Genomic DNA, 22,397 nt, shown 5'->3' on the forward strand with positions numbered 1-22,397 from the left:
TATAAAAATCAAGTTAATAATATGGACACACGTCTTCATCTATCTGCTGCGGCATTCTTTTATCTAAGCATAAATCACACTTAAAAAAAAAAAAAAAGAAAAAGAAAAAAAAAAGTCTTGATTTGAGAGCCTGTATATTCATTATATTAATTTCTTTAGTACCACATGGAAGACAAAAGGGCCTCAAGATTGGTAGCATATCAGCAGAAGTTGATCTCAGGGAATGTAACAAAACAGTCAGTGCCATTTCTGCCTGTCCATGGGAGAGGTTTCACCCACTGGCAGCTTAACTCTACCTTTCTTTGGAAGCCTTTGATATAGCTCAAGGGCATTATAACAGCTGGAATAATTCCACTGTGGCTTCTAATATCAAGACACAAATACCATTCACCCTTTAAAAATTTCTGAAAGCAAAAGGGAACCACATAAATATATTACTTTCAAATACCTTTGAAGTCAGTGGAGTAAGGAAGGGCAGGGTTTGGACTCGGAAAACTTCATTCTCAAGTTGTGCCTTGAGTCTTGCAGCACGTTTAAAAGATCCATTTGCCATAATCTACTGAACCAGTAAGTGAAAGACAGAACTCATAAAAAGCCTGTAAAAATCCAAATGCTCCAGCTATTACAGATCTCTAAAAATAAAGCAGAGTAGGTTTCAGTAGCAATAGTAAGCTGCATCTTATCCATATTTCAGATTTAGAAGAAAAATATGGCTGCCTTCTAGTACTCATTGCTCACAGCAAACCATGGCCACTTCTGCCTCAAAAAAGCCCATAAATAAAAGTGAGCTTTCAGCTTGCTGTTGTATTCAATTTCGTTTGTCCTTTAAGTTTATCTAGCTGCTTCTGCACCCACTTTCACAATGCATAGGCTGTCGTTCCATGACCTAGCATTATTAAATTGCACTTATCAATCATTCTTGCCAGGAATGCCATCGCCAACTGCATTAAAGAAGTCAGAGAAGTCTGGTTTCAGCAGTCCCTCGCCTTCGCAGACCTCCTCCCTTGGAACGGCTTTCACACAGCACCATCGACCTGTCATTACAGGACCCAGAGGTGAGGCTTAACCCAAGAGCCCCCAGGCAGCTTAAACATTAGCCACAGCACCCAGCGTCCCAGTGCTTTGCCACGGAAAGTCATCGCCACGTGTGACACACTCAGAGCCAGGCTGTGCTTCCAAAGCTCCAGAACCTGGAGGTTGTCGTTGTTGAGGCCCGTGTTTGGTTTTTGCGAGGCTGAGATGTTTGGTACAACTCCTGATGACAGTTCAGCAGTTGCAAAGGTGGAAATGCAGGTTTCTGGGGGCTGCAGGTTTTTATTTGAAGAGGGAGGGGAAGAGGAGAGAATATATTAGGTAGAGTATCTTCTGCTTGTGTCAATGCGTAGCTGCTTGAGACAGGGACTCATCAGTCCTTCTGAGCCATGCCAATCTTCCAGCACTCTCACTTTGTTGCTACAAGTCATTCGGTGCTCGCGTTGTTGGTGTCGGTGTGCTGAAGAATTGCCTTGTTGGTGGACTGCTTTGAAGTTGGTTCCTGCAAAGCTTTGGCTGGTTTTCTTCATAGTCCTTTTCTGTCTGGCTTTTCAAGTAACAGGAGCGTCCTCTGGGTCTAGGTGTACTTATACGTTTTTGTTAGAAAGGTGCACTTGCATTAACCTAGCAAACAAAATGCTGTACTCGGCTCACATTTGAAAAGGAAGACGCTTGGTTGTAGTAACATACAAAAATGAATGAATCTTCTTACAAACCTCTTTGGAAGATGTAAAAATAGATGTGAATGGCTGTGGCGTGTTTCTTTCTGATATGGAATTTTGTCTCATTTAGAGGAGATTAAGGAATTGGTCGAACAGTGGAGCATAAAAAGACGCATTAGCAGTTCCTGCTAGAAATTGTTTTGCAGTATCTGCTTGGCATACATGTGGTTTTACTGAGGGCAACATAAACCACAAGTAGCCTCTTTGTGCAGTGTCAGGTGATGTGGTGCAAAGTAGTAGCACTACACTAAGTTGATGTGAGGTCAGAATTGCACCTCATGGTCATTTGGACTTTGCTAAATCTACTTAATATAGTTTGATTTATTGTGGTTAATCCTGTAAAAATTAAATCTTGAGAGGGACACACCTAGACCCTCAGAAGGTATTTAGGCACCCAAGACCTATGCAGATTTCCCATGGAATGTGGATCTGAGCTATCTGGCAAATATATCAACTTTTAAGAGCCTTGATAATTGGTGATATAAGAATGAATAATATGAATGTTCCATTAACATTATTTTCAGTGCACATCAGATGCTGCTGAATTCTTCTCTTTTAGAAGTTCAGCCGTTTAGATTTGAATTGTCGATTGATTAGTTAATAGGTCCTTTCTGTATTTAGCTATGTTTTACCTCAGTCATTTTTCAGATCATTAAATGCCTTTGTCTGCTCCTATTTAGACTCTCTCTGTTTGGGATTTTTGTGTGGTTTAGAGAGGAGTCGTGTCTCTAGTGAGGTCTTACTTAAGGTTCATCCATGGTCTGTTTTCACAAGACTTTCTGTGCACCTGGGGATACCCATCAGCTCTGTGAGAAGAACATCCAAGACTGCCAGAATTTGAAGGAGTGAATACAATGATTCTTTTTGACAATTTCAGTTTGCTCGGAAGGAGATGTCTCCTTAGACAAGTAACATCTTTTCTAATGATCACTCTTCCTAATAGGTTAAGCAAAAACGGTCTTCTACAGCATCAGTTGGGAGTATCTTCTTCTATTTCATACTTGTTCACAAAAAGAAATCTTTCCAGTTTTCAGGAAAAATCCCTCTGAATCTGTCCATGAATTCTTTCAGTGTCATCATCCTAGAAAAGTCTTCTTCCAGACCTCATTCTTTGTTCTTTGCTGGACGTGTCTCTTCAGTATTCTTCTTCCACAGCACATTGGCTGTGTTTACTTCACTTCTACCACAATCATTCTGTTAGTAAATGGTAATATGCTGAGATGGATTATTTTCTGCAAATCCAGCTTTGTTCTTTATCCAATTCCCTTCAGTGTACTTTAGGACAGTAAGCAGAAGGGAGAAGCTTTTCAGGTATCAAAAGTGGCAACATAAGGAGCGTAACACAATCGTATAAGAGGATATCATCTTTGAGCAATTCACATCCACCATCAGTTATTGAAACTTGTAGATTTTACAGTAATGATAGGAATAATGTAGTACACATATGTTGCCTCCTCTTTGGCTACTTATGCATTACATAAGTGGTTGATGACAGGTCATTGTGCGTGGTCTTCAGGAAGATAAAAGCTGAATTTAATCCTCATTCTGCAGAGACTCTCTGCATGTCAGAGAAAGTCATGAGTAAGTAGGTCACCATCAGAGTAAGCTCCTCAGCCAACTGAATGACTATGAGAAGGTTCAGTCTTCTTCTGGTGTTTGTCTGTGCAAGTTTATCACTTGGATGTGTATATGAGATGCATGATCAGTTTAGATGGCAGAGAAGAAGCTGTAGACTATTCGTGGCAGGTGTTGTCATTGACAACCACTGATTTGTAACTTCTTGGGAATATTCCTGAATCTTTCACATGCTTCCAAACATTTTGTAGATCACAGTGCACATTAACACTGGGGATATCCCAGGATCCTGGAGAGCCCTTCCCCGTGATCCACAAATGAGCCACTTTGGGAACTAAACTTGGAGAAGGTGTAGATCATTAAGAGGATTTCTTTGCTGTAAAATGCTCCACTCAACAAACCAGCTGGAAAACCTCTGTTCTCATGAAATTGTCTGCGCTGCACTGTGTTGTGGAAGGCTGTACACTAGTTTCCTGTCTGCATTGGTGCTGCTGCCAGTACTCAGCCCAGCTGGGCAGTAGCCAGCAGAGAGGATCTGAGCTGGCTGACCATAGGACCAGATGTGCAGTGAGTGCTGGCGCATGGATGCCAATGCTTCAGTGACTCCTCAGTAGTTACAACAGATGGTGGTAAGATCCAAGTTTCTTTGGTGCTAAGCTAGCAAAGTGATTCATGGAGCCTCACTTGATGATGGCAGTTTTTTGGGCATGACTCTATGAATGCACCATATGTCTTCTCTGGACCAGCATGGTTAGGATTCAGTGCCTGGCAGATGGTAAATTGATCACCTATAGGGTGGCTTTAGCACTGCTATCAGTTTTAGAACGTATTTCAAAGCCCAGAAAATTCGAGCAGATAGATCTCTTTCTCCTACACAGTGTACTTCTGATACCTTCAAGATAGATGATCTGGTGGCCGGTGTTTCTCACCACAGTATTCCAGTACTGCAAAGCCATCATCTGCTGCTGGCCTCGCACAAAGTTTTCCAGCCATTGGTCTCAGCCTGCTTGGACTCTTTAGCAGACAGTGAAGTACTCAAAATGCTGTGGTTGACAGCAGTATTTACAAAAGTGATTTCAGGTTTCCGTGCATTGCTACTTACACTCTAGTGACTTCGTATCTGGAGCTGGCTGAAACATTAAATTAACCGCGATCTTGTAAACCTGGTATATACAGCAGCCTGTGCTCTGGAGCATTCATGCATTTCCACAGAGTATGACAACATAGACACTGCAAGCCAAAAAGCAAGGAAGAAAAGGCAAAGAAAGAAAAAAATAAGATTGAGATGGTGTGTTAGGAAGATAAATGAAGGAGAAACACAGCTACAAGACAAGAAATTCAGCACAAAGGGAAAACACAAGTAATTGGGTGTGTGAGCGGAAAGAGAAGAAGGGAGGAAAGTCAACTAGTGGAGTGGTTCCCTGTACAGTAATCTCCTCCATAATAAGCATAACCACTGTGATTTCTATCAGGATGAGATCTACCAGGGAAATTTGGCAGGTTGGTGCTCTCTGTTAGTGCCTAAGTGTCAGAAACTTGTCAAAAAATTGGGAAGATGTTGTGCCCTTTTTTGTCAAAGTTGGTCACCAAAATATCAGTAGATGTTAGCTGTCCTGTCAGGCAACTTCACATGTTCCAAGATGATAATTCCTGCTAAATCCAAAACTATATAGCACAAAAGGACATTTTGTAATATACAGTTGTATTTATCACATTGCATATTATTTGAAGGCTATCCTCAAAGCTGCCTGACTACAGCAGCCTCCTGCTTTCCTTTGCATCTGGACAAAAACAGAGCAGTGGAAGTTCATTCTGATAAAGACACCTCAAATCAAGGAATGTTAATATAAGACACTGAAAAGAGGAGGGAGTCACGACAGGAGGCTAGGAATATGTATGGCAGTTGAGTAGAAACCCCAAATAGCATCCCACTGACCAAGAGATTAGCTAACCCAGCCTCAGTGCAAAGTCATGCTCTAGGCTAGCGTGAAGATACAGGGAGGGCTCGCCTGGCTTTAACTGAGCATGTAGTTGCAGGTTTTGATTCTCTCCATTCCCTCAGTTCGAAGCAAGAGCAATCTGAAAGGGAAGCAGTTTCCTAACAGATGGCCTCAAGGTCAGGGCTTAGTAATTACTGGATGCCCTACCCAATCTCCCGTCCACTGCCATATCCCAGGCAGGGGAGGACCGGTAGGAAGGCTCGCAAATGGTTAAAGCTTCAGCTAAACAAAAGTCAGGAACCGTGTAATTAAAACTCTACCTTTGTTGTATTGTAAAGAGTTAGCCTGTGACATAGGAAATATTTAAAGGAGCAGGCTGTTCAGCTAATTTGTGTGCGAGTGAACTGCTTAGACAGTCCTATCCTAAATTAACTGTAAGGCCACCCACTGAGATTGCCTCATAAAGGGCCATGATTGCTCAGCTTCGTTTTGTATAACCGTTCAATAATTACTAGATAAATGCATAACTAAAAGCTCTATTACACTAATAATTTGTACTGAGATAGATGTGTGGGACACCATGCTGGGTTAATTTGTCATCCCTGCAGCAAACTTCTAAAGAGGGCTCTTTTGCAGAGGAATTGTGTTAATATGTTGCTCCAGTGAGGACATGTTAGAGCAACAAGATGACTTGGTCGCTTAATCTCCTAAAGAGGCAAATAGCCTGGAGGGTAAGTGCCAGAAAGAAGAATGGGGGGTGATTAACACAGTGGACCCAGATTTAAATGCATCCTGACAAAAGCAGCTGATCTAACTGAGCAAAAGAATGAGACAAAGTTTAAAAAAAATAAAAATAAAAAGGACAGTGTTAAAAATACTAATAGGATTTCATGCATCCCTAAAAAATAATATAAAATAAAGTGCTGCAGGACCAAAGTCTGTTACTCATGCTTTTACCAATTCGGCGTTCAGATTCTTTGCCCTCTTTGATGTATCCGTGAAGTTAAACTGTATGCTTGAAACAGTGCAGTGAACTATAATATTTTTATCTCTGCTTTATGCTAAATTCTTTTAGCTTCAGACACACACAAAAAGCACATTATGGCTTTAAATATGGAACCCATGTTTAAGCATGAGAGCTCTGGATTTTCAACCTCCTCTATTGACAGAACCATAAATCATGTTAAAGTTAAGTGAATTACTGTAGCGTGGAACTATAGCTTTAACAATGTTTATGTAGTATCAGCTTACCATCTACAGAATGAAAGGGGGAAAAAAACACTGATATTAGAAATGGGAATGTGGAGTCCTATTAACTTAACAGCAATATATCACTCCAAAGTCACAGATTCCATTACCATGCCCTTTTTAGTATCAAAGCAGAATTATATCATCACACGCATAAAGGTTGTGGTTTTTAAGAGAATTTGCATTTCTATTGTAAACTTATCAACTGCATTTCATTATTAGGAAGACATGATGTATTCTCCTAGCTGTAGTTTTTATCTCATATAGGTGAATACATCGTATGTGTTAAAACCAATAGTAGTATGCAAAAGTTGCCAGTATTTGATGTGAAATAGGAATTCCACAAATAGGTTAAATAGTTTTGTGGGGTTTTTTTTGCCTCTACCTTTTATCTTGGGAGGGAGGAGTGCTTTTGATTAGAGGTGATTTTTATTCCTCTACCCACGTGATCAGTTTTTAGCATTATGATCTCCCCGAAGTAAGAGAACGCTGACATGTTTTAAAAGAATCTGCTCAAAATAGCAAAGTTAAGTGGCCCCCTGCCTGTGCCAGAACCTGAACCCAGCACTCAGTTCAGCTCTACAGGTTTTCAGAAGCAGCTCATACACCAATAAGCCCTGTGCCCAAACGCAGCTCTGAGCGTGTTCTCCTTTTGCTAGGAGCTCGTGGGCAGAATGTCTTTCTGCCTCCCACTTGCTGCTGCAAAATCTCTAATTTCCTGAACAAAGGGTCCAGGTGCCTCACACAGTTTGGCCTTTAAAGCAGCAAAAAGGGGCAGTTAGGCAGCCCAACTCGCAGTCACTCCGGATCTGTTTTTTCAGCCGCCCACCTGCACTTGACTCCAGGAGCTGAGAGATGAGCATTCTGCAGTTCAGTCCTTCTTCTTGACGTCCATGGGTGGGAACAGATCTTCCATCCATCACATTTAGGGTATTTGTATTCTCACATCAGCCAGCCATTTCCATTACAGTTTGAATGTTCCAGCTATGCGTGCCTCTTGCTGCATTACAGGACTGAAGCAATGCATATGTTTCCCACCGATCTGAATTCCCCTCACAGGGCTGGTCCTGCTCTGCTCAGTTCTATCCTCAGCAGCTCCATGTTGAAGTAGAGACAAGTCCTTGCTACCCTGAATTTAAGACTGCTCTACATTTATCACCCTAAAGTCTATTCTAATGGGCCGTGAGAAAAATGGGGACTTTCAGAAAGCTTTGAAGGAGTTACAGGGACTCAGCTCCCACTGAAACTGAAAAGCAGGTAATGAATTCCCTCAGGACCTCTGCAAGTCCCAGACCAAGTTTCTTAATTACTTTTTTTGTTGTTTTTTTTTTGGGTAACTGCTTTCATCACAAAAATCTCTGGACTTAAAGCTATTGTTTTAGGCTTCTATTCTTCACCTCTTGCATTGTATTATACACAGAAGTGTAAGTTCCTTTCAACAAATTTGGGTTATTGCCAGATCTCCTTATTAAAAAGTCACTCTTCATATTTCCGATAAACACAGCTGTTTCATGGTGTTTGGAAGCGTTTCACATCAGCCAGCATGGTGGCTTAGCCAATTAGTCCTCTAATATGGTCAATTTTGAGAGTAAGTACCTTTGGGGTACAAAGGGTGGGATACATCTTGCATAATTTGAACTGGCACTTGCATCACTTAAATGCTAGCTGAAGGCCTGCAGCACGCAGGGAGTTAAAGCAGCCTAGGAGCCTGAAGTGGAAATATCTAGAAGAACAAACTGTTCCATCACATTTCCAGGGAAATGACTTCAAAAAATATATATATACTTTCTTAATTGTAATGAAGCCAATTATAACAGCCTCAAAAACAAGCAGATATAAGTGATCCTGTTTCATTATGATTATAATGTTACTATTTCTAGGAAGATCAATCAATCTTTAATGAGCTGTTAGTAAACCTAACCATCACTTTATGCAGGAGGTATCTCATCATTGCGCCTTAGCAAAGCTGATCCACTGAAGGGACAGTGGGATTGCATCCGCAGATCGCTAATTCCTTGAACGGGTGGGGAGTGCAGGGTCTTTTCCCAGCTGGGAGAAGGCAACACATAATGACCCCTTTATTGACTTCAGATGACTTTATGAAGAAAGAAGTTTCATCCTAATCATCTGGATGCAAAGGGGCTTGGCAAGGGTTTTTGGAAGAGGAGATGGCAGGTGGATGGATCAGTATGTCGTTCCCATATGTTAGACTGTGCGGGTGGAGAAATCTGAGCGCTGCAGGTGTGACCACAAAGTCCCTTTGCTGCCTCAGCTAGTGCTCATGAGAGAAAGGATCCCATGGGTCTGTAGTAGGACTGCTCCAGGGAAGGAGCCTGAGAAACCCTCTTATTCTATGCAGCACAGTACCACGAACTCATAAAGTGCTCAGAAATCCAGGATAGCATGCAACAGCTGCACTGCGTAATTACTTGGCCCAATAGCAGTAGTATTAAAATACTGGTATATCTGTTGCAGGCCACCATACATTATCATCTCATTTGCAATAAAAAGTCGGGGATGTTTCAAGTGAGCTTCAATGGAATTAGAATCATGTGTGCTTTGAAATATTTATGCTTGCCTTGAGATGGAAGGAGAATTCCTGCCGCCAGCCCATCCCCACCCAAATAACAGATCTAATAACACCAGATAGTCCAACTCCTCCATACCTACAGTAGGTAGAAGTGAAGCTCCGATCTGGAGTACACTTACTTTCAGAGGTGGTAGGGCTTATATTTTATGTCATTTAGTGAGGTCAATAATAAAATATAAATGTCACAAGCTGAAAGACGCCAAGAGAAATATGGCTTGGCAGTGCGGAGCTGCTTAGGGATACATAAATAATAAGTCAATAAGTAAATAAATAATAGACAAAGATGTGTTTTATCTTCCATTTGAAGATCTCAAGGAATTTACAGTCACTGATTGAGACTTGTAATTGCCCATCAGAAGCACATAAGTAGCTCCAGCTCCTTCTGGTATGCAGGAAAAGTCACTTCACTCTAGGCATGGCTTGAGGACGGAGTGACTTCAGAATTTTTGTCAAGCATTTCTGTGAATTGTGACTAAAATGACCTTTAGGAGGAGTAGAGGAAATAACAACGGATCAATTGAACTGATTAAAAATGTGAGGGTCTGTGTGTTTGGAAACATGGTTGTGTTATGCCCTCAGCACCTGCTGGAAAGGCTGGTTTTGCATATCTCAGTGAGTGCCCACAACCACTCGTCAAAGCAGTTGTCTGTGTATGAGCTGCAGTTCTTAGCCTTTAGCATTGAATTCCATCTCTCTGGATGAAGGCAGGCACACTTCCATTGCTGATCCACTTAACAGCAGTAGATGCTTCCTCTTAACAAGCAACCCTTCCTACTGCTGCTTGAGAAATAGGGTATTTTCCAGTCAGAGACTGCAAAACCAAACCTTTTGGGGTTCCTTATTCCGTCATGTCTTAAATCAGTCCATATATGCTGAGAAAATGTACCCTACATCTGTCCCAAACAGAAGACTGGTGCCTGTTCGGTCCTGTTTCCTTCCCCCAGTCTTTCCTAGGACAGCCTCCTTGAGGCTGTGCTGCAGAGCTGGCCAGGACTCAGGGGAGGAGCCACTTTCTCCTTTACTTTACTGTTGTGAATTATTGCCTGTCACTTCTTCATTCCTTTTGCTTCTCTCTGTCTTCAGGAAGATCACTGACAAATGCTTTCCACTTTGTTTTCTACCCTGAGATGCTGCAGAGGTCAAAGGCAGCAAACACCTACTACTTCCATGTCTATGAATATTTCCACTTTCTAAATTACCGTATTCAGAGCCAAACCTTGGAAAAATTAAATACAGCATGGTCTCAGAATTTCCACTTGTTCCCTGGGTACGATTTTTTACTCCTCCTTGTTGGACTGAAGCAGCATTCCTGTCTCCTTTTCATTCAGCAGAAGAAAGGGAACACATTTGTTCCTAGATGTGTACAAACACGGGGCAGTTATGCAATAGTTTTGTATAGCATAGACAAACTGGGTGCTAAGATTCTTGTTAATTAATATTAAAAAACATCACATGGTACTTGTTACTTAATTAGATGTTTTCCATGCAAACCTTCACTTCTCACATTTATCTCCATCCTTCATCCTTCCTTTAGCATAGAAGAAAGAGGGGAGATATGAATGGAGATAAAAGAAAAAATAAATTGTTTTACACCAAACGAAAACAGAAATGTATGCTAACAAAATTTTGTTGTAGTCATCAAAATGCTTCCCACCAGCTTCTGCTGAACAAATACTCACGGCAAAATATTTTGACAAGCTCTAAAATGAATGTTGCTGCCAGGAGGAGGTGACGATGCGTTCGTACCTGTGAAGCGGGTATGACTTAAGTGCTATTAAAGCAGCCAAACCTGCGGCTCGGTGTTGGGGAGACTGGGGGCCTTGCTTGGAATCATGGGGCTTCAGGGAGTGCTGGCTGAAGGCAGTGGTCTGAAGTGGTGAGTGGAGTTGTTCCTTTGGTTCCATTCTTTCTGCTTGGCTCTCGCTGCATCTGGGACAGCGAGCTTGGATGGTAGACAGCCACATTTACTAAGGTGAATCCCATATTGCTTTTAGTCTTAAGAGCACGCTTAAGAGGAGCTTTGACTCTTAAAAGCTCCTTTTTTAGGAGCTTTGAGGATTTGGATTCTTTTTCTGAAGAGTTGTTAAGTATGCTGTAATAAAACTGGGGAAAAAAGCCTGTTGGTTTTGAAGTGAGTAAGAAATAACTCAGTGTGTGTGTAAAACATGCAAACAAGAAGAGAGAGTGATGCACAGCAGTGCAGGCAGATTGAGTGGGTTGGGCACCGAGGCATTGGCCTTGGCCATGGGATAGCTGTGAGCATTCCCCAGCGGCGTGAGTGCTGCTCTTTTTCATGGGTGTCAGGGCAACCATTTTCATTGGGTAGAAAGGTGGACATAGCAGCACTGCCCAGCCAACCCTTAATGAATACCTGTAGGGTAATGCAGTAGGATTCCTTGATGCTCTCTCTGAGGATGTTTTATGCACATCTTCAGGCTCTGATTTTGTTAGCGGTTTAGTAAGCTAAGAACAAAATTGTAGTAAAGTGTCATGTTATTAAACTGGTGATGATCAAGACTAAGAAGTTTCTATTCATCTGAGGTTTTTTCATGACATTTGTCATGCAACAGGTGTTTGCTTGTCTGTATTGGTTCACTTTCCTGCATGTCTGCAATTGTTCCAAAAGTGCCAAAGGCTTTTGTTCTCCCCTTGTGTATTAAACTCAGTAGAAAGCCAACACGCAAGTTTCTGTAGGACACTGCCTGCCTTGCTTAGCCTTTATTTAACTGGGTACGTGCGATGAACAAGTGGTGTAAATGCATGTGAACAGCCCTGAAGGACTACCAGGACAGCACGCAAGGGAGCACAGGGATACAGTGATCACTGCAGGGTGAGGAATAAACTGTGATTTATGGAGGAGCTTGTGCTCAGCCACATCACCTGGCCATTGTAAAGAGAGAGCAAATTCCCATTTTAGAGGGGAAAGGGAGAAGTCACAGTGCTATGAACAGCGGCATTGCTGCCTTGTGGTGACAGCAGGCAGTGGCAAGCACTGTTGACTAACGAGGTTCCAGCTCAATCTGTCTCAAAGGATGAGGGTGTCACATCAGGTAGGAGAGTGTAAGTCTGCCTTCAGCTGCACTTGTAGCTCTGCTGGAATCGGCCGAGGTAAAATTTGTCATTGCCAATGGGCTCGCGTGCATTACACCTTCACTCCAGCACATTTTCCAGCTCTCTTTTTCACAGCCGGCTCGTTGGCCTATAAATTCACCAAATTAAACCTCATCCGTGAGTGCAGGCTGGAGGCTTGTGGAAGATTTGAGCCTAACATTATTCAGTAGTAATGTAAATGTAATTTTCAAAATGATCTTGCCACTTTGTGCATGTTCATTAGATGAAAACAGATTACTTAAAATAAATGTTCCTAAACCGAGATGGAAAAAAAAGCAACAAGAAGTGTTAGCGCATCTTTAAATTACCAACCATTTACAGTACAATGCCAAATGGATTCCTATGTGCAAATCCAAGTTACATGAAATGCCAATTAAATCAACCCTAATTTCCCAAATACATTTTTTATTGCCTGATTGATTGGGGCTGCTCTTAAGGTGATGAACAGTTTTCACTTTCACAAAGGGCTGCTGATTTCTTTCTCCACGTCCACTAAAAAGCCAGCAAATTCTTTAAAACGTCTGGCTGCGTTAGCTCCCAGGGCCTAGAAGGAGTGAGCGTAGGACACAATGTGGTCTGATATATTGATTGTGAAGATCAGATGTGGAAGCAATGTGGTACCGTTTTTAAAAAGGCTGAAAAAAAAAAAAACAAAACAAAAACAACAGTAGATTTGAATTGTTTTCTTTTCCAAAGGCAAAACTCTCTATAACTTCTTTGTTTTCTTTCCTATAGCAAGTCCACATGCAACACCATCGACTCTTCATTTTCCAACATCACCCATTATCCAACAGCCTGGGCCATACTTCTCACACCCAGCAATCCGCTATCATCCTCAGGAGACTCTGAAAGAGTTTGTCCAACTTGTCTGCCCCGACGCTGGTCAGCAGGCTGGACAGGTGGGGTTCCTAAATGTAAGGAAGCCGTTTTTATTTCTTCAGAAGTGTTTGTCCTATGTAAAATTAACCGTGGGCTGACGGGGTTACTTTAACAGCATGTTGCTCACAGGAGCACACCTTGAGTTATCGTTGGAAGGAAAAATAAATGCTGCCATGGCAAAAAATACTGTTAAAAATAAAAAAACAAAAACAACAAACAACAACGAAACCCTCTTGACCACATTGTGGTGAATTCAACCTAAAGTGTCGGTGGAGGCAGTGACACGGCGACTTTCTGGTCCCTGCACAAATGGCTGTGCTGCATGCACCGCAACCCCAGTGGAATGAGGGTTAACAAAATATGAAGGCAGAATAATTTTTATTAATTATTTCTGAAGTTCAGGGGAGAGCAGAGGTGGGGGGGGGGGGGGGAGAATGGAGAGGGGGGAAGGAGCAGGAAAAGGGAGGGTGAGAAACAGATGTTTCAGATCAGCTAAGTTCATTAAAAAAAAAAAAAATACTGCCTTATAGCACTTTAGATCAAGTTGACCAGTACTTGAACTCGAGATGTTAAAAGTACAGTTTATTATGGTTTGTTATTTCTGTAAGCAGTTATCTTTTTCCCCTTATCTCTATGAAAAATTAAGCAGAGTTCCAAAGCTTCAAGTAACCATTTTCATTTTTTTAATCAAATAAAGCGAATCATCTTTCTATTATTGAAGTAGCATTCCGGTCAAATACAGAATTTATAAATTTTATGTAAATCATACCTAAAATAATGCTCTGAATATTTCATGAAGTGTAATGCCTGTAAGTTTTTCCAGCCAATGAAGTAATAACTGGCAAAATGACTGTTTCTTTCTTTGCATACATGGGATTGAAAGCGTTAATGAGAATTAGTTTAATTATTAGCATCTAATTTATTACACTTATTTAATAAGCTATATTGTCCTCGGTGCTTTCCTTTCCCTAGCAGAAATACCGACTCTACTTCTTCCAGCCAGGACTGGCTTTGAATAATGTCTGCAATATGTTAGCAGATACATTTATGTCTAGACAACAAATCAATATAGTGCTTTTCTTTTTCCTTGAGTATTCATTTGCTTAATTTATCCCAAACCATTCAGCATTATGAACTGTTAGCACACTCACGATGAACATACAGCAGGGGTCTTCTTGGCAAAAAAAAAGGGACCTAATTGTGAGACAAGATAGTGTTTGAGAGATGTCACTAATATATGAGTTTATTAATGGCACTGGATGTTGGAAAAATAAATATCCCTGAAGGATTGCTTCTCACTGCAAACACTGGGAAGTGTAGTCTTTGAAGTCAGTAGGAGTGCAGCTAAGTAAAATGCGGATGAATTGGAGTATTATTTATGCCCTAAACCATTTTTGCTCTAGCACGGGTGTGATTTGCACCTACAGAACTTTAAGGCTTTTTGTCAGTGCCGAAGCAGGTGAAATGAAAATGAGGTCCCAAGTGTTTGCCAGGATAAGTGTTTTGTCCCCAGTAATTGAGGCTAATGGAAACCTTAACAGGGATTAAAATATTATTTTATTTAGCAGTACTTAGACTATGGATCTCTGTTTAAAGCCGAGCTTTTATCATTGATGGAAAAGCAAATGCTCGGTGCCAGAAGAACTGCACTGAGATCAATTTGCAGAGTGCCGTCGAAAGTGATCTCATTTTTGTCACTAAAATGGAACACCTGGTTCACGGGCTGTCCTACTTTCTCTTTATGACGGCATTTGGCATCTCTCTGCATATGGTTTTCAAGTGTCCAGGCTGTATTAAAACGTAAATGCCACAACTTGGAAGGGGGAAGGGTGGCATTGTTTTTCCAAGGCCACTTCTTGGTTTTGAGATGCTTGAAAATGCTTTCACATGCAGACAGGTTTTTCAGATGATTAATTGAAAGCCAGCACTCACACGGCTAGGCCCATTCCGCCTGGGACTGACCACATCCCAGACTAAATACAGGGAGGGAATTTTCCTAATGTGCAGAGCAAAGCAGTTCTGAGTTCAGCTGTTCCTCCCCAGAATTGTAACAACTACTAACCTGTGAGCTGCACCACCGCTAACTCAAAAGGGATGTGGGAGCACAGTTGCGCTAATATACACTCATTCATTTTTCCTGTAATAAGATATCAGCGTGACTTTTAAGACCACCAGAAATGCTTATTTTTCCTTTTAATGAGCAGTATCTTTGAGAAATTCACACTCGAGTCCTAGGCACTGACATCCTAAGGGCATTGCAGAGGCACAGATATGGGCACGCAAGGGGTTGAAAATACTGCCGAAACGCTTGCTGAGCGTGAGTAAAGGGCTGCAGGAAAGGTAAAGGGTGGTAGAATTTAATCCAGAGCAACTCAGACCCGTTGCTAGTAGGATACATGAAAAACAGTGAGAATTTCCGTAGTTTGGCAGGGTTCACAGGGCTTGAAACAATGTTCTTTGAAATCAATGGAGAATTAGAAACAGCACTCTTTGCCACCTCTTTTCTAAAGTAATTGTGAATATGGTGCACGTAGTTTGAAACTGGACTGTTGTTACTGGAGGTTCCGAATAGCTGGTTTTTAGTATAATTTCTGTCTGTTTGCTTGTTTTTCGGCAGCCCAATGGTAGCAGCCAAGGCAAGGTGCACAATCCATTCCTTCCTACCCCAATGTTGCCACCACCACCTCCGCCACCAATGGCTAGGCCTGTGCCTCTGCCAGTGCCAGACACAAAACCTCCAACTACATCAACAGAAGGAGGGGCCACCTCTCCCACTTCTCCAAGTAAGTATAGACGCAGCGGGAAGCAAGGGCTGACAGCAGCGCACTGCGTGCTGCCGTCGTCCTCTATCTCCTGGTCAGAGATGAGGACTGGACTAGCTCGGAGGATGTAGGAGAGCTCTCTGCTCTCTGAGTGACCAAATTCTTAGCTTGTTTCGTATCAGTGAGAAGAGAGTTAGCTGAAGGTTACGGTTTTGTCTCTGATTTTGTTGGCATTTCACATAAGTACCTGTAAGAGAAATCAAAGCCTGTAGCTAAGTTAGGTCATGGAGCTGGGACCTTTGGCATCCTTACAGATATGAGGAGGCAATTTGGTATCTCAAGACAGACCTTACAGGTTAGATGATACACAGAAATCAGATAGCCTCACAGAAAGCATTAATGCTTACACATACTTGCTAAACTAACGACTCTTTCAAGTTCTGTTCATTTATAGTTCTTTTGGGAATAAGTCTTCTTAGACTAACCCAGGCGTCTTTCCCGTATGACATGGTTCCTGAGCCCTGCATTTTGGGCAAGCTATGGTATTTCTTAGGCCCAGGGAGAAAGCTTTCATCCTCTCTCCACCACCCACACGGCTCCCATATGTATTTTGTGTAGCCACAAGTCAAATATACAAATTCCTGGATACACACTTGGGGATACCACTTTGGACTCACTCTGCTGGGAAACAAATGCAGTTCAGCTGGGTTTGATGCTTTAAAAAAGTCTGGATGTGCAGGGAGTTAATTGTGAAATGATTTAATGAAGCTATGCTCAAACTGACATTTAAAAACAAAAGGGAAGCTTTCAGTGCTTTAATGGCAACTGTAGGGGACTTGTTCCACAGTGAAGGGTGTCCAAATAACATCCACAAACAAAAATCAATCTAATCGAAAGAGCAAATCCCTTTGTGTGCTTTTCAGGCTTATTATTTAAATGCTATATGCAGCCGCTGCTCGATGCGAAAAGAGGGATTCGCTATTCAGAACATGTGGAGCTGAAACTTTTAAACCTTTATATACTGTTCAGGAGATTTGCTCAGGTTCCGTGGGGCATTTTATAAACCCAGTCATTCTTAGAGCTTCGCGTTGCCTTCTGCTCTGCCAAAGCACGCAACCTCACACTAAGCAGGATGCTCCAGCTCGCTCAGAAAATCAAATGGGTTTTAGTATGAGACAGTCTGGTAAGATCGTGAATGTAATCATCTAGAATCAGGACTTCTAGAACTGATCAGCAAGTTTTCGTTGAAACAAGCAGTTGATTCATTCCCTCCCCTCCGCTCCTCTTTCTGACCTTAGACCAACACTTGCGCTATCAGGAAGTTTTGATGCTTTCTGACAGGAGATACCATCTTTGAAGGCCTATCACTAAGATACAGCAGCAGAATCTAAAAGGTTAATGTTTAGTCATGTTATCACTTAATAGAGTCAGCAGTGCCTTACTGTTTCCTGGTCTTCAGAACTGGGAAAAAAGAAAGTAGGTCAATGTATATTTGTCATCATGGTTGTGACTCAGTTTACTGGCAGTGTGTGGTGTCTGAAAGTAAAAAAAATCCCAACATCATTTCAGCAGTAATCTTAATACCAATTTTTTTGTGATACTGTGATCATGTAAACAAGCTAAAGGCGTGTTGGCCTGATTCTCAGCTGGCATAAAAACTGGCATTGGTCCACTGAAGTTAGCAGAACACCGCCATTGGTGTCGGCTCAGGCTGGTCACTGTGGCTCAGTGTTCAGCAGGCAGCTGCCACGTTAATTGGGAATGGAGGTTTTCTCAAGAGCAGCTAGTTAATGGTATTTAAACAAAGGATTAGGAAAATAATTACTGTTTGTTAATTAGCTACGCTGATATCTAAACATATAGCTCTGTGAGTAGTCAGACATGCATCTTCCTTCTGGTAAGAAACAAGGGTTTGGGATAATAGTGAATTGAGTTGTAAAGAAGCATATAATTTAATTTAGGGACAAGTTTTACAGAAAAGTAGACTGTAGGAAATGCTTTTTAAGAAAAAAGAAAAACCGTTGCATACTTACTAAAGCCAGTGGAAGTGGCTGGCTACATAAAGAGAAGGACAATGCGAAGTGCCTAGCCTTTCAGTAAGGGCCCACTGGACATCATTCAGCGTGTCAATCAGTACCAACCCTCCATTTATGCTGGTGTTTATTTTTTCTTAACTAAATATTAGCCTACAAACAGCAAGTGCAGATTCACCAGAGTTTCATAAAAGCTGCACAAAAAGGTGTTTTCCATGGTGACGGGCTGCTTGAGTGCACCGGTTTGGGAGTGTCGCTGGGTTATGGCTGACTGCCCTGCACAGCTCTAGGATATTGGAAAGTCACTTATGCAACAAAGAGAGGAGTGATGTTAGATTTTGGCCAGACTCTCTCCTTAGCTGAGTGGAGGAGAATTAAGTCCCCCCCACACACATACATACACAACACCACCCAAGGAAATGGAGTGAAAAGGGTTGGCATTTGTTCCATTCTCCTTCCCTTTTTTGGTCTAGCAAAAAAAAGCCCTCTGCAGAAACAAAATACAGTTATGGCCCTACCAAAAATTGGAATATAGCCCTCCTGAGGGGTGCAGAAGCCAGGAGCAGCTGTTCAATACAGCATGGCCTCCTGGGAATGAGAGCTAAAAATCACAACAAGGTGGTTAATGATTCTCAGAGCAATAGTGAAACTCTCCAGCTGTGACATTAACCAAAACATGAACGTTAGCACTGTCCGAGGAAGGAAGAGCCCCTGGAGATGCACACCGGGGATTCAACACTACTGGGTGGCCAGGCGTGCTCTGGGAGTTGAACACTTCAGCTGCACATCCTATTCCTTTAGAAAGCCAGCATTTTTCCTCAGTGAGATGACACAACAGAGATGGGTTTCATGAGGTTTAGAAGGCTTCATTTGTCCTCCATAAAAAGCCATCCCAATGGAACACATCCTCAATATCAGACACAACCCCAAAATTACAATCTTATTTCAGATCTGATCTTTTGTTGGTATTCCATAACAGACACACAAGAATATTTTCTCAAACCAGACAATTTTCTGGGCTTGATATCTCATTGCCCAAAGAAAACGGCACCTTTCTGCATGCCAGTTGGACTCTATTGCTACCATAACTGAATCTGTGTATTAGAATCTGTGGCCCTCATTCCTGTTTGGAGTCTTAAGCTATTGCCATCCTGTGGCATCATTGCTAAGAGCTTTTTTTTTTTTTAACTAAACATGTTCTGAGGTTCACAATTCAGCATGCAGAAAAACTTTGCTATCTTCCCTTGTTGGGCAAGATTGTTATCAGATAATGTCCCTTAGTACAAAGGGGATTTCATGTTAAACAGAATTTGTGTCAGGATGAGAAGAATGATCTGGTGGCTATAGTACTGGATTCATAATCAGATTGGATTTCTCTCCCCTTCTCTGCTGTGCGTTGACTGAGCACCCCCTGGGCAAGCAATTTCAGCTTGCAGTTCGCTCCTTTCCCCATCCATAAAAAAGAGGGTGATGACTGTATCATTTAATTTGTTAGAATGTGCAGTTCCCTCTAAGATACTCAGCTGCAGAGTGCGTTGTGGTAGGAGCTGCTGTAGTGCACCGTGTTCCTCCAGTTAATTCTCTCTCTACAACTCCACAACTGCTAGACTAGTTCCCAGTCCTCTGCAAAGAGTATAGCTTTTCCTATCAAGCACACACACCTGTTGACTTGGTCTGTGAAAGGCAGGCATAGTGGTTCGTTAGATTATTGCTCATCCAGATTATCAACCGAAAGTTTCTCTTTTCAATCCAGAATTGATAAACAAAACACTTCTGTACTTCATAGAAATGAGTTCAGGAAAGTATATTTTGAATTAACGCTCAGCTACTGCCGACAATTTCAAGATACATGACATTCCCAAAACTGTTTGTTTGTCTTGTCTTTCATACAATTTCTTGCCATTTTGGCTAAATATCAAAGCTGTCTGTGTGAGCAAATGTTCTTTCCCTGCCAGCTCCTGTTTTGCTTGTTCCTGAAGTGAAGCATCATAGCAAATTTGTGGCATCACATTCATTTCCTTGGCTCTGGGCTATGATGTTGCAAACAACCCTTTGTGAATTCCAGTAGCAGGAAGACTAGGCTGGGCAGGAAGATGTTCCTACTCAAGCCCAGCGGGCTACCTGTGGGCTAGTTTAAACAGCCCAGGTTTGTGCAATTCCCATAGAGCAAAACTGATAAAGATCAGGAGATCTGCCTCAGAGACCTGGCTTCTGTTCCCTTCCTTGCTGTGGCTTTTCCCTTTCGTGAAAAGGAGTGTGAAGATCCCACGACAGGGCTAGGGTATCTGTGCATACATAGAACAGTATAACCAAGCACAAACCGTTGTGAGTCGTTTGGCCCTTCATTCGGGACAGAATACTGAGATCAGGAGTAGCAGGACTTTCAGGAATCCCTCCTCCATGTCAGACAAGGATATATATATACTAGGATTCTAAGAAGTGGCAAGAAGACCGTCTAAGCAATACAGGGTAATGCTCCCTTTTCTGACCAGTTTCCTGTGCTGTAACAGGAGTCACTGCTAATAGTCATTCCTTGTCAGTGTAGCGTTCTGAGCCAAAATGGCCAGTTAAATCCTCCAGCATCTCAGGACATTTTGCAGTGAAGTGGGTCCAGCAGCTTGGGAGAGTCCAGCGCAAAGCCTGCTCTGCATGTGTGTTCCCCATGGTGTCAGTGCTCTGCTTCTTGGCTCTAGCACTGCAGTTACGTGCCCTTAAGGAAATACCACGCTGACATCCGAATGTTTTCAAAAAGTTAAACACAGTTTGAAGCATTATGGAAGAAAGGTGTATGAAGTAATTCACCCAGAAAGGTTTGCTGGGACTTCTTTTTATTTAAATGCTTTGGAATCTGTCTGCACACAGATGATATTTAAGGCAGAGTTCTGGTGGTTTCCCTTTGATTTTCTACCAGGTATCACATTTGGCATAAGTATCTGTCAAAAGGGAACTCTAAACAAGGTCTTGAGCTCCTTCCCTTCTGAGTGGGACTTACCTGCTCCAGGAGATTGAATGGCCTCTCCATTCATTTTGCTTCCCTGAAAGTGGACTAGAAGAACCAAACAGCAAATGGCTGATTTCTGATTTCCCCACTGTGAAAGGAATCCTAGTTCTTGCATGACACAGGGCTCAGTACTTAAATTAAACAAACAAACAAAACAAAACAAAAGTTACTCTAAAACAGTGCAGAAAAATCTTGATATGTGGCACCAGCGACAGAGATGAGTCAAACTTTTGGCTTCTTTGAATTATTAAGCAAATTAACGCCACAAAAAGGCAAGGAGAACAACTCACCAAATGGACTCGGTTCACTTCTTCATTGATTTGCAGACAGGGATAACAGCCAGTGTGGCTGTTGATAATCCAACATGCAACTTGTAAAATCACTGTGGTAAAATGAACTAGTGCACTTAAAAATTCCTTTAAATCTGTGAGAGGGAAAGGTGGTCCTTGCATGATTTTTGTGAGGGTTAGTAAAGCATTAGCTGCTTTGAAATTAAAGCTCCCCTCGCCAGAAACAACTGGGAAAATTCATTGCTGGAAGACAGGAGTGCCTTATCTCCCTTCAGATCAGTAAGAAATGAAGCTGTGCAGTTCCTGGGTGATGTCGGGTGACTTCTGCTGTCTCATTTAGTTGTGAGAAAATGTTTGTGAGATTCAGGTAGAGCCAAGGGAAGAGTTCTGCGTTCCTGGAGACTTGGGAACCCCTCACCAAAGGGATTTGCGGGATGCCAGGAGTTTGCATGGGCAGCCTGCGCTTTCACCAGTGGGAAATCCCCTGCAGGCAGTGGGGTACAGGGCTGTCCTTCAGCTGAAAGTAATCAGCGGGTGGTAAAGGATTTGGGAAAGTAAATGATGTGGCTCTTATCAGAACCTGTGCATCTGCTTGTGATCTCTGTAAGAGAGGGCAGTGGATGAGGTGGACTGTTGGGTTGGTTCAGCCTCAAACCAGAGACTCTTCCAACGCAATGAGTCCTCACCAAACATTTTGCCATAAGAAAGGCAACAGGCTTCGTCTTCACAGACAGCTCAGTGTCTTCTCTGACTCTTAACTCACTGTATTTTTCTGTAATGTTGAGGCCTCAACATTATATTTAGCCTGACTGGAATTTGGCACAGAACTTTCCTTTAGACATTGTTTCTTTCTCTCTTCATTGGATAGTTAGATTGTCTGGGGATTTTATTCATCAGAATGCATTCCCATAAATATATTTAAAATAGATGGAATCGCTGTTGGTATTAAGGGGTCTATTTAGGTTATTTCAATTTAGATTTGAACATGCAAATACTGAACAAAGGAGAAGATTGCATGGGGGATTCTCAAATGAGAGGGAGACTGAAATGCATTGAAAGCTTTTGAATTTGGAAGTACGTGGCATTGTGGACGGTTGCAGTGGAGAATATAATGCAACAACAAAATCATTAAAGTACTTCAAGTTTGGAAGTAATCTGGGTTCTTGGCTTGCATTGCATTTAATAGCTTTACATTTATGGGAGCCATTCCAGTT

At 42.0% G+C, this 22,397-nt stretch overlaps 1 protein-coding gene across 20 annotated transcripts in view; it reads left to right on the plus strand.

Moving 5' to 3' along the window:
* The window catches only part of NFIA (nuclear factor I A), a 331,643-nt gene that overhangs the window by 278,846 nt on the left and 30,400 nt on the right, over positions 1 to 22,397 (plus strand). For 10 of the 20 annotated variants that reach the window (XM_072343414.1, XM_072343416.1, XM_072343419.1 and 7 more), the window contains 3 exons: positions 927 to 1,055; positions 12,954 to 13,132; positions 15,715 to 15,880. In XM_072343414.1, coding sequence (XP_072199515.1) covers positions 927 to 1,055; positions 12,954 to 13,132; positions 15,715 to 15,880 — 474 coding nt within the window. The remainder of the gene's footprint in view (positions 1 to 926; positions 1,056 to 12,953; positions 13,133 to 15,714; positions 15,881 to 22,397) is intronic. The other 10 variants (XM_072343421.1, XM_072343427.1, XM_072343430.1 and 7 more) reach the window with 3 other exon arrangements.

The sequence above is a fragment of the Excalfactoria chinensis genome, chromosome 8, assembly GCF_039878825.1.
Source record: "Excalfactoria chinensis isolate bCotChi1 chromosome 8, bCotChi1.hap2, whole genome shotgun sequence".
Taxonomy (NCBI): Eukaryota; Metazoa; Chordata; class Aves; order Galliformes; family Phasianidae; genus Excalfactoria; species Excalfactoria chinensis.